This window comes from Perognathus longimembris, chromosome 8, assembly GCF_023159225.1.
Source record: "Perognathus longimembris pacificus isolate PPM17 chromosome 8, ASM2315922v1, whole genome shotgun sequence".
NCBI classification, from domain to species: domain Eukaryota; kingdom Metazoa; phylum Chordata; class Mammalia; order Rodentia; family Heteromyidae; genus Perognathus; species Perognathus longimembris.
The window spans coordinates 1,111,839-1,123,794 of NC_063168.1; the positions used below are offsets into that span (position 1 = coordinate 1,111,839).

The 11,956-nt window shown below is 58.9% G+C and overlaps 1 protein-coding gene across 1 annotated transcript; it reads left to right on the forward strand.

The window, feature by feature from the left end:
- Positions 1–1,880: 1,880 nt before the first annotated feature.
- Positions 1,881–11,703, forward strand: LOC125356788 (basic proline-rich protein-like). The gene is made up of 6 exons (XM_048353495.1): positions 1,881–2,111; positions 2,209–3,664; positions 3,837–4,157; positions 8,511–8,639; positions 10,244–10,518; positions 11,554–11,703. Exons 1-6 carry the CDS (start codon positions 1,881–1,883, stop codon positions 11,701–11,703), a joined length of 2,562 nt encoding a protein of 853 aa, XP_048209452.1.
- The last annotated feature ends 253 nt before the right edge of the window (positions 11,704–11,956 follow it).

The following is an 11,956-nucleotide window of genomic DNA, read 5'->3' on the forward strand; positions in this document are numbered from 1 at the left end:
AAAACAGACACACCGAAGAAAAGCTAACCCACCCAGGACTCCCGTGTGACTCGAATGAGATGATGTGGTTGAGCACTCAATATCTGGAAAGCAGACAGTACTACACACCCTCATACCCATTATGGTACCGTCACCAGCGTTACAGAGAAGCACGCCATCCCTTCACACACTGCTCATTTCTAATACATTATTAAACCCTTTTAGCATCACTAACTACCTATCCCTGGGATGCAAACTAGTGACCACATCAGATGGTGTCATGATCTGCCTCAAGGACTTTTCAGTGTATAGACGGCAACGATACCTGTAAATGTGAAAGGGGAAGAAGAAAACTCAAGATATGAAACAAAAAAGGCTTTAATTAGAAAATACTGTTTGTTTTTAACAAGGAAGAGCTAGGATGTAGTTTATTGTAACACGCACAAAACCCTGGGTTCAAACCACTGGGGGGTAAAAGAGGGCGTTTATAAATTAATACTGAAACCAAAAGAGAGCTTGGGGCTGGGGATGTGGCTTAGCGGTGGAGCGCTTGCCTAGCATGCATCAAGTCCTGGGTTCGATTCCTCAGCACCACATAAACAGAAAAAGCCAGAACTGGTGCTGTGAAAGTGGCAGAGTGCTAGCCTTGCGTATAAAGGAGTTTAGGGACAGCACCCAGGCCCTGAGTTCAAGTCCCAGGCCTGGCAAAAAAATGCAAATCAAACTACAACCAGATAATACCTCATGCACACGAATATGACTACTATATTAAAAAAAAAATCCAGGTACTAGTGGCGCACACCTGTAATCCTAGCTACTTGGGAGGCTGAGACCTGAAAATCAAGGTTCAAAGCCACCCTGGGGAAGGAAAGTCTTTTATCTCCAATTAGCCACCAGAAGATGGGAAGTGGCGCCGTGGCTCAAAGCAGTAGAGCGCTGGCATTGAGCTGAAGAGCTCAGGGACAGCACCCAGGCCCTGAGTTCAAGCCCCACGGCCAACAAAAAATATAACACAAGCAAACAACAGAAAATAACAAGTGTTGGCAAGAGTGTGAAGAAATTGGAAGCCTGCTCTGTTCCTGGTGGAACTGTAAACTGTCACATCAATGGAGAAACATGGCAGCGCTCCAAAAACTTAAAAACAGACTATACATTAAAAACAACAGAATATATGTACATATACGCACACACGTGCATGCGCACACACGCCCACGCGCACACACACACACACACACGCGCACACACACACACGCACACAAGAACAAAGCAGCCGGGCGGGCACATGGTCAGTCAGGAGACCTGAGGACCTCAGTTCACAGCCAGCCCAGACGGAGACGCCCGAGACTCATCTCCACGTCACCACCCAGACTGGAGCGGAGGTGCGCAGGCTCGAGCGGTCGAGCGCTGCCTTGAGGGAAAAGCGGAGGGGCAGCGCCCACACCCAGAGTCCAAGTCCCACCACTGGCACACGTGCCGCACACACGTGCTCACACACATGCACGCACACGCTTGCACACACGTGCGCACACGCGTACACATGCACGCACGCACTTGCACACACATGCACACACGTGTGCACGCACATGCACGCACACGCATACACACATGCACGCACACGCACACGCACACGCGTGCACACATGCACGCACACGCTTGCACACACGCATACACACATGCACGCACACGCACATGCGTGCGCACATGCACGCACACGCTTGCACACATGCACACACGCGTGCACACACATGCACGCACACGCTTGCACACACGCATACACACATGCTTGCACACGTTTGCACACATGCGTGCACGCACACACGCACAGAACAGAAAGCCGTGATCGTGTGCCCCCCGTAGTGAGGAGGAGAACGCGGCAGCATCGGCCACGGGTGGATGAATCGATGCGCAGCCCCGGCTCCGCGCAGCTCGCTGGCGACTCGCTGCCGCGCAGGCCCGCGCTGGGCGCGGACGCCCGGGCCGGGAGAGGCCGGCGACGGCCCGGGGGAGGCGGCGCCCAGAGGCCCCGCGAGCGCGGGAGGGCGGTGAGCGCGGACGGCAGCGCGCTGACGTCAGGCGACGCCGTGGGAGCCGCGCGGGGCGGAGCACGTGACCGGCACCGCGTGCCACTGCGCGTAGCTCGGGGCTTTGCACACTCGCTTGGTGTTTTCACTCACACCCGGCGCTTAGGCCCGAGCGGCGCCTCCGGGCCCCACGGTCGTCACGTGACAGGTGCTCCGCGTCCTCGAGGTCGGGCGTGCAAAGCCGTCGGGCGTGCAAGGCCCGCGCCCGCCCGCGCTGCCCGCGGGGCGCCCGGGGTTCTGGGGGCGCGAGCCGCCCACCCCGGCCCGGAGCCCGTCTCTCCCAGCTCGGATCCACGGCGACCTGCAGGTTTACCAGAGAAGAAACGCGTCCCGGGCCCCGGGGTCGCTGCGCGCGCTCCCGGGGGCCGACCGACCAAAGCCGGGTCCGGAGAGCGAGGCGGCCCCGGCTCGGGAGGGCGCAGTGCACGAGCTCCGCTCCTCCCACGCCCCGGTGCAGTGCCGCCGGCCTCCACCGGGCGGCGCCCCAAGAGCGTGCTCCGCTCCTCCCACGCCCAGGGTGCAGTTCCGCCGGCTTCCACCGGGCGGCGCCCGAGCCCCGTGCTCTGCTCCTCCCACACCCAGGGTGCAGTTCCGCCGGCCTCCACCGGGCGGCGCCCGAGCCCCGTACGGGGCTCAGCTCCTCCCACGCCCAGGGTGCAGTGCCGTCGGCCTCCACCGGGCGGCGCCCCAAGAGCGTGCTCCGCTCCTCCCACGCCCAGGGTGCAGTTCCGCCGGCTTCCACCGGGCGGCGCCCGAGCCCCCGTGCTCCGCTCCTCCCACACCCAGGGTGCAGTTCCGCCGGCCTCCACCGGGCGGCGCCCGAGCCCCGTGCTCAGCTCCTCCCACGCCCAGGGTGCAGTTCCGCAGGCCTCCACCGGGCGGCGCCCCAAGAGCGTGCTCCGCTCCTCCCACGCCCTGGGTGCAGTGCCGCCGGCCTCCACCGGGCAGCGCCCGAGCCCCGTGCTCTGCTCCTCCCACACCCAGGGTTCAGTTCCGTCAGCCTCCACCAGGCGGCGTCCCAAGCGCATTCTCCACTCCTCCCACGCCCGGGGTGCAGTGCCACCGGCCTCCACTGGGCGGTGCCCCAAGAGTGTGCTCCGCCCCTCCCATGCCCAGGGTGCAGTTCCGCCGGCCTCCACCGGGTGGCGCCCCGGGCGCGTGCTCCACTCTTCCCATGCCCGGGGTGCAGTTCCGCCGGCCTCCACCAGGCGGTGCCCCAAGCACATTCTCCACTCCTCCCACGCCCGGGGTGCAGTTCCTCCGGCCTCCACCAGGCGGCGCCCGAGCCCCGTGCTCCGCTCCTCCCACACCCAGGGTGCAGTGCCGTCGGCCTCCACCAGGCGGCGCCCGAGCCCCGTGCTCTGCTCCTCCCACACCCAGGGTGCAGTTCCGCAGGCCTCCACCGGGCGGCGCCCCAAGAGCGTGCTCCGCTCCTCCCACGCCCAGGGTTCAGTTCCGTCAGCCTCCACCAGGCGGCGCCCCAAGCGCATTCTCCACTCCTCCCACGCCCGGGGTGCAGTTCCGCCGGCCTCCACTGGGCGGTGCCCCAAGAGTGTGCTCCGCCCCTCCCATGCCCAGGGTGCAGTTCCGCCGGCCTCCACCGGGTGGCGCCCTAGGCACATGCTCAGCTTCTTTCACACCCAGAGTGCAGTTCCACTGGCCTCCACGGGGCGGCTCCCTGAGCTTGTACTCCGCTCTTCCCATGCCCAGGGTGCAGTTCCGTCGGCCTCCACCGGGTGGCGCCCTGGGCACGTGCTCCACTCTTCCCATGCCCAGGGTGCAGTTCCGTCGGCCTCCACCGGGTGGCGCCCCGGGCACTGCTCAGCGCAGGGACCTGGCGGACGCACCTGCGAGCCCAGGGCCGCTGGTGCTCAGGGCTCCCTGGCCCGGGACTCCACGCGCTCCCGGATGGCCCTGCCTCCCGGCCCCGCCTCACGCTCAGCTGGGATGGTGAGCTGACCCCGGTCAGGACCCCGTCCCCGCGTCCCCACGTCCCCGCGTCCCCGCGTCCCCGCATCCTTACCGGCTCTCACTTCGCCCACTGTGTCAAGAGAGGATTCTGGATCCGGAGACGCCCAGGCCACATTGATTCCTGCAGTGAGACACGAGAGCAAGGCCTGTCAGTGCACACACGTGCAAGAGGGAGGCCTGTGTCAGTGCACACGCGTGCAAGAGAGGCCTGTGTCCATGCACACGCGTGCAAGAGAGGCCTGTGTCCGTGCACATGCGTGCAAGAGAGGCCTGTGTCCATGCACACATGTGCAAGAGAGGCCTGTGTCCATGCACACACGTGCTAGAGAAAGGTTTGTGTCCGTGCACACATGTGCTGGAGAAAGGTTTGTGTCGTGCACACACGTGCTAGAGAGGTTTGTGTGGTGCACGCATGCAGGCATCTTCTCCTTTTCTTTCTTTCTTTCCTTTTTCCTTTCCTTCTGCCCCTGGGGCTGAACCCCCCCCCCCCCCCCGCTTCCCTCTTGGGGTGCTGGCTGGAGGTAAGAGTCCGAGTGGACTTTTCTTCCTGGGCCGGCTCCAAATGGGGAGCCAGGGTCACAGGCACGCACGCCGCCACAGAATCCGCTTCCATGGGGAAATGTGGGGTGTCACGTTCACTCTGGAGACTGCACCCGAGCGCTGGTCTCAGCAGCGCCGGGCAGGTGTGATGAGATGCGAGAATACACACCTGTGTGCCACACACCTACACTGCCCCCAGCGACTCTTCGCGCTCGTGGTAGCCTGCGATGACCCGATTCGATTCCATCATAATCACCCACCACCCCTGGCTGGCTGTATTCTCTCCATACTCTGGGTTTTTGTTCTGGTTTTTGTGTTCTCTTTGTTTTGTTTTGTCTTATTTTGGGGTTTTCTTCTTCTTTGCTTGTTGTTTTGTGCTGGTACTGGGGCTTGAACTCGGGGCCTGGGCGCTGCCCCTGAGCTGTTCTGAGAGCTTTACTCCACCACTTGAGCCACAGTTCCACTTTCCCTTCTTTTTTCATTTTCTTAGTTAGAGACAAGAGTCTCGCGTACGCTCCTTCCCCGGGGCCAGGCCTGACCTGTAGTTCTCGGATCTCAGCCTCCTGAGTAGCTAGAATGACGGGCTGAGCCCGGTGAGCAGCTAGTGTTTCTCCTTCGCGGTGGAATGAAGCTGCTTTGTCCTCCATTGTTGTCATGTCTAGGGGTGTGCCCAGGGCAAGCCACTGTTGTTTTGGTTGTCCCTTGGAGGGGGAAGGTATTAATGACTGCATGTGTCTCTCAAACGCCTTCATGCCCAAGCACATTGCGTGGAAAAAATTATTCTGCCACTTAGGGGTTCATGTGAACCAGGAACATGAGCCCCACTTGCACATCAGGTGTCTGTCCCCTGATCAGCATCTAGAAGGCCCCACCTCGCCTGACCCTGCTACATTGGGGAACGCCCCCAAATGCAAGGATAATCAACGGACCCCACTTCATGGGAGGTGATAAGAAGGACTTGAGACCGTTTTCCCTCCACATCTCAATCTGCTATTGTTCCACCACTAGCTGGTTTCCGGAAAGCTAAAAGGATGGCATTGCACACTTAATACTCAGGCATATGAAGTGCGGGCGTTTCCTGTGTCAACCACACGTACTTGCCTTCATTCACGGCCCTCTTTGTGACCAGTCGGCCTGCTGTCCGGGCTTCATCGTTGAACATGTGGTATGGATCTGCGGGAAACACCTGCAGCACAATCTCATCTCAACAAAGCAAAGACAGACGTGTTAATGCCAGCAACACAAGACCAGTGCATTCTGCTAAGTATCTAGAGCAGTCCATGAATAAATAAGTATTCTTTTCCATCCTGAGTTTCATGACAAAAACCTGCAAGAAGGGTATGAAGAAATTTAAAGGGAGAAAAATGAGGGAGGAGGTAACAAGTTCGACAAGAAATGTGCTCACTCCTTACGCATGTAACTGTAACCCCTCTGTACATCACCTACACAATAAAATTAAATTAAAAACAAAAAAGAAATTTAAAGCCGGGCACTGGTGTAATCCTAGCTACTCAGGAGGCTGAAATCTAAGGATCATAGTTCAGAGCCAGCCCGGGGAGGGAAAGTCCATGAGATGCTTATCTCCAATAATCTACTCAAAAAAAGCTGGCTCAAGTGGTAGAGCACTAGCCTTGAGCAAAAAAGCTCAGGGACAGCGCCCACACCCAGAGTTCAAGCCCCAGGACTGGCACTTTTTTTTTTTAATTTTATCATACGCTTTATTTTGCATCACTTAGTATAAAAATATAGGGTTTTTCTTCATTCTTTTAATGTAGTATACTGAACATACAGATTTCTGTATGTTGAACCTCCTTCAATTCCAAGAATAAATCCCCAAGTCTCTTGTGCTAGCGTTTTGTTGCGGGGGGTTGATATCTGTTTGCAATGGATATGTGTGTGTTGTTTCCCTGTAGCCTGTCTGCTGAGTGTCAGGGCAATACTGGCTTCTGAAAGGGAATAAGGAAGGGCTGGGTACCAACGGCTCCGGAGGCTGAGACCTGAAGAGCGTGGTTCAAAGCCAGCCCAGGCAGGAAAGTCCACGAGACTCTGATCTCCAACTAACCAGCAAAACAGCCAGAAGTGCAGCCGTGGCTCAACTGGTAGAGCAGCAGCACCGATCGAGAAAGCTGCGAGACCGCATGCAGGCCCCGAGTTCAAGCTCCAGAACTGGCCTGCACGCGTGCACACACACACACACACACACACACACACACACACACAGCGTTAAGTTGCTAGTTCTGTCTCCAGAAAGCAGTAGGGGGATCTTTTGAATCCCCTCGAGGAAGGTGAGGAGGCGTGGGCTGCACCAACGCCGCCGCCTGCGTTCAGGGCTGGGGGGTAGAGCATGGCGCCCACTGTACGAAGCACCCAACTCCCCTCTTCGCTGGGCTCACCCCGGGCACCGCCCGCACTTCACAAGTCCCCGGTGCTCCGCAGCGGAGGTTCGCCCGCTGAGGCCAGCGTCACTGTTGTTTTGGTAAAGAGACCGCGCGTTCCTGCCCCCCCGGCACCCTGGGTGTCCTCAAGTTCTACAGGACAGTTTTGGATCTGATCAGTGAAGATCAGTGAAGATCAGCTAAGAATCCACAGAGGGCTCTGAAAATTACTGAAGCAAAGGTTCCCCCCCCCCCCACACACACACCACACACACCCCGCACACCCCGCAGGGGCTGACGGCTGCGGGCGGGGCAGAGCGGAGCGGGCCCCTTCGGGTGTCTCCGGGGAACGCGCAGGCGCTGACCACCCGGCCCGGTGCTGCCTCTGTGGCCGCAGCCGCTCTGCGCTCCCCCTCGGAGCAGCGGGGCCAGGCCCCCCCGGATGTGTATCTCCCTCCATTTCCCTCGATTTCTCAGAACTTACGGGACCCGACTTCAGCCCCCGCCAAGCCACAGGACCAGACGACCTGGGAGGCAGCTCAGGACACGCAGGCGACTCTCCAATAGCGGCTCCCCGGAGGGAGGTGACTTACCAAATATCTTAGCCAAATGCTCCTCTCGCTTGACTGCGCTTGATGCCAAGTCCGAACTGTTTAAGCCGTTCGTCTGGAAGTGACCTACGGGAGGAGAACAAGCCTTCGTTGGGAGGAAACCTCGTGAAGAATCTGCGTGTGTTCTCTCTAGACCCTATTCTTCTGCGGGGAGTGTAAAGTGGGGCGCGTGCGATGGCACCAGGCGCCCAAGCAGCTCCTTCCCAACACGTGGCTTCCTGCCGGCCCCAGGCAGCCGCGCCCTGAGATCTGTGCACCCGGCCCTGTTAACGCTACAAGCGAAGCGGCTCTGTACAGAGTAGGCCAAATGACATCCATGCGGCTGCTTTGATCAGATACATACCAAGGGCCCCGTTCTCCATTAATGAGACACTGACAGATCATTTGGAATAGGTCCTCTTAATTCGGTGAGCACTTAGCTAAAATTGAGTCCCATATTGTGTTATCCAAAGAAACATAATAACTCAGCACAGAGCAAGCTAGCAAGATTATGCAGCCAAATGCATTTCTTTGTCTTCCACAAATAGCTTCTGAAATGCATCAACAGGATCATTAGTTATAAAATGGTTTTTCTGATAGTCTTGTAATTTTAATACAACACATCTGGTTTATCCTGATAAATAATACCCTATGCTCCAAAATCCTTTATAATTTAAACAGCTTCTCTGCTGTTTGTGCCATTTGGGGCTAGTAGAAATGGGGGGGGGGGGTAAGGTTGTTCTGGCTTTTGTTTGCCTAGGGGGCCAGCTGCTTCCTCTGGCTTTGGAACCGCCTGGGCGGCGGGGTTTACAAAGGCTGAAGCGAGGGTGTGGGCCATGCGGAGGAAGGTGGAGAGACCCGGCTTTCCCGGGCCCCGGCTCCCCTCACGGGCAGTGGACGAGAGAGAACCCACGAGAGGAAAGCTACTCCTCTGTGTAAAGCCTGTGCTGTACCAAGTGATGAGCCACTTTCAGATCAGGTGCCCGACTCTCCGGATCCGCACCCAGAACGGTGGAACCCCCTGGCCCTGCACATCAGGGATCAGGGCCACATGATGGCCCCCAAACACGGGGACAGCCACACGGCTCCAGAGTCAATGGAAGGTTACAGAAAGGACTTCAGACAGTTCCTTCTTCCGCACACCAATCTGGCCTCGCCCCACCAGAATGCTAACATGCTAGCCACCCCCCGCTTAATACAATACACAGCTATGGAACTGGGCACTCCCGTGCCAACAGCACACACTTGCCTTCATCCGTGCTGCTCCGTGCGATCAGTCTGCCTGCTGTCCTGGCTTCGTATTTTGACGTGTCGTATGGATCCGTGGGAAACACCTGCAGTAGAATCTCATCTCAAGTGAAGCAAACAAAGGCGTGTCAATATCGGCAGCACAGGACTGACGCGCTTTACCCTCTACGCACCTAAAGCACTCTGCGAATATGTGAACAAAGGTGGTAGCTCCGTGAGAATGAGCTACTGTGCTCTAAGATGCCGTCTTGGTAAAGGAAACTTCAAAGGCCTAACTCATTCCTGGGCATTGTGATTGCATTAGACAGTCTACACAAGTGACTTTATCCTCCAGAGATGCACACCTAGAAAACCAGTGCCCAATTCCAGGATATCCAGTGCCCAATTCCAGGATATCCAGTGCCCAATTCCAGGATACCCAGTGCCCAATTCCAGGATACCCAGTGCCACGCTCTCCCTCTTCTTCCTGATGGCATTCTGACTCACCTCTGAGACTGTCTGAAGCTGGCCCTGAATCTGAACAAACCCTTTTCTCATTGTTTCAGTGTGTGTGTGTGTGTGTGTGTGTGTGTATGGTGTGCCAATACTAGTGCTTGAACTTGGGGCCTCAGCGCTGTCCCTTAGCTTTTGCACAGAAGGATGGCACTCTACTGCTTGAGCCAGGCCTCCACTTCTGGCCTTTGTTGGTTAACTGGAGGTAAGAGTCTCACAGACTCGCTCTCCTGTTCTGACTTCTTCTTTCCAGCCTCAGATCTCAGCCTCTTGAGTAGCTAGGATCACCGGCACCAGCCACTGGCACCTACCTCCTTTTTCTTGTTTCTACAAGACACAGATTTCTTCTTCCCATGGCATCTGATTGCCTCTCCTAGGAGACGCCCAATTATTTTTTGGCAGAATGGCTGGAACCAAATTTTGACTTTGTTGCTTGCAAAACCCTGATGTTTCACAAGTGACTTCACCTCTTTGATCGTTGGTTCCCTCGCTAGTAGGGTACGGAGGCTATTATTTAGCTCAGAGGACTTTTGTGGAAATTGAGTATAATGATGTCTATAAAACATGTAACACCGTGTCAGCGTGGCTCGCATGCTGAAGGCAAAACGTCTCGTCGTCTTTCCTCTAACAATAATCCCCACATCCGCTGGCAAGCCTCGCTAGTGGTGTGTACTCACTGGCACCCTGCACAGGCGTGTGCAAGGAAGAAGACATACAAGACAAGGAAAATGAAGAGGTCACTAACACAGAACGGGCAACCGGAGCACGGCCGCCTCCGCTCGGCTCCGTCCCAGGTTTCTCTCCCCTCCCCTGCCCACAGGCCCCGAGGGCCAGGCCCACGCCAGGAGGCCGGCGTTCCCACTCTCCCTGGCGTCAGGGGCGGCCATGCGCACGCAGAGACCCTCACAGACTCCTGACGCCCAGGACGCGTCCTGTGCCTCCCCGGTTCTTCTCCTCTCGCTTTGAGAGCAGCCGTCGCGTCTGGAGCTTCAGACGCCACCTCGTGACCGGCAGGTACGAGCCTCCGGAAAGGCCTCGCTGTCCCCAACTGCCCCAAAGGTGCAGTTGCCCGCCTTGGCACGTCTGCCGAGGAACCGAAGCGAAGCGCTCATTGTTTCAGCCGCCGCGCGTCGGATTTCCCGGTGCCTGCCCCGCCCCACGTGGCGGAGGAGCCCAGCGGGCACCGGGACACCCCGTGCTCCCTCGAGACACCCCGGCCGCTCCACAGGGGCCCGAGCTCAGGTTCCCGCAGGCCCTGGGGCCGCGTGGATCGGGTGGCGGGGCGGCGCGAGGCTGGGGAAGGAGGCCCGCGGCTCTGTGTGTCCCAGATCCCTCAGGCACGCACAGCGCGGCCATGGTGACCCCACACACCGACACAGCCACGACGGACAGCAGAGACACGGCCAGGCGGAGGGAAGAGAAGACGGCGTGGGCTCACGGCCAGCCGGAGCGCAGGCCCGCGTCTGAATAGACCTCAGGAGGGGGACGCGGACCCCGTCGGTCACAGGACCTACTGTCCCAAGTCCTCTCTGCTCACAGCTGTTGTGTGTCTCCATCAATTCCCTGACTGACACGGGCACTCAGGGCCGCCCAGAGGCTTTGCCAGATCAGCCTGTGACACAGAGGCACCAGAAACCACGCCCCACCCCGTGTGTGTGTGAGTGTGTGTGTGTGTGTGTGTGTGCATGCTGGTCCTGCTTGGAGTCAGGGTCTGGATGCTGTCCCTTAGCTTTTTCACTCAAGGCCGGTGTTCTACCACTTGAGCCATAGCTCCACTTCCAGCTTTTTGGTGTTTAATTGGGCGTAGGAGTCTCGCAGACTTTCCTTCCCAGGCCGGCTCCTCACCTTGGTCGCCAGGTCTTCATTTCCTGGCGGGCAGAGGTGACCAGTGCTTGGCAGAACGAGCCTTTCGAGGCCCCTGGGTCAGCGAGCCCAACATCAGGAAAGCCCCGAAGCAGCCGTGGAGGGCCAGGCTGACCGGCAGCATGTGGACCCGCCCCAAGCCTTTACAAGGGACCCCGAGCGGCCAGGACGCGACCCTGACCTGTGCCTGGCAGGGGCGCTGCCCAGACCCCAGCAGCCTCCCGCTCAGGCTGTCCTCAGGGGGCTCAGGATGGGCCGGGTTATTAAACTGTCACTCATCCTTGGGTCTCCTTTGCTTTTTCTGAGAGGAACTCCTCTGTGGTTTAACTTTCACTTAATGGCGGGGGTATCGTCTGAGCAAAAGCCAGGTGATCCACTCACGTGAGCCCAGCTGACACCACCTGCCACCCCCAGCAAACACGCATCGCGAAGCCCACTCGCTCCTCTCCCGGGGGAGCCACCTTTACCCTAGAAAAGAGCCTGAAGCAGATGCTAGGAGCGGACGTCCCGAGTTCCCAGGACCACGGGGTCCTCCTCCCACCCGCCCCTGGGCGAAAGCTTTGACTCGGTGTCCCCGGAAACGTGGCCGCAGGCGCAGCGAGGCTGGCCTCCTCCCCGCCCCAGCAGAGGCGGCCTCCCGGCCCCCCCTGGCCCCCGCCGGCCCCCCTGGCCCCCGCCGGCCCCCCTGGCCCCCGCCGGCCCCCCTGGCCCCCGCTGGCCCCCCTGACCCCCCCAACCCCCCTGGCCCCCGTGGGCCTGGCGCACACACGGCGGAGGACCGGCCCGGGGCCCGCATGGCAGCGCGGAGGGCAGCGGG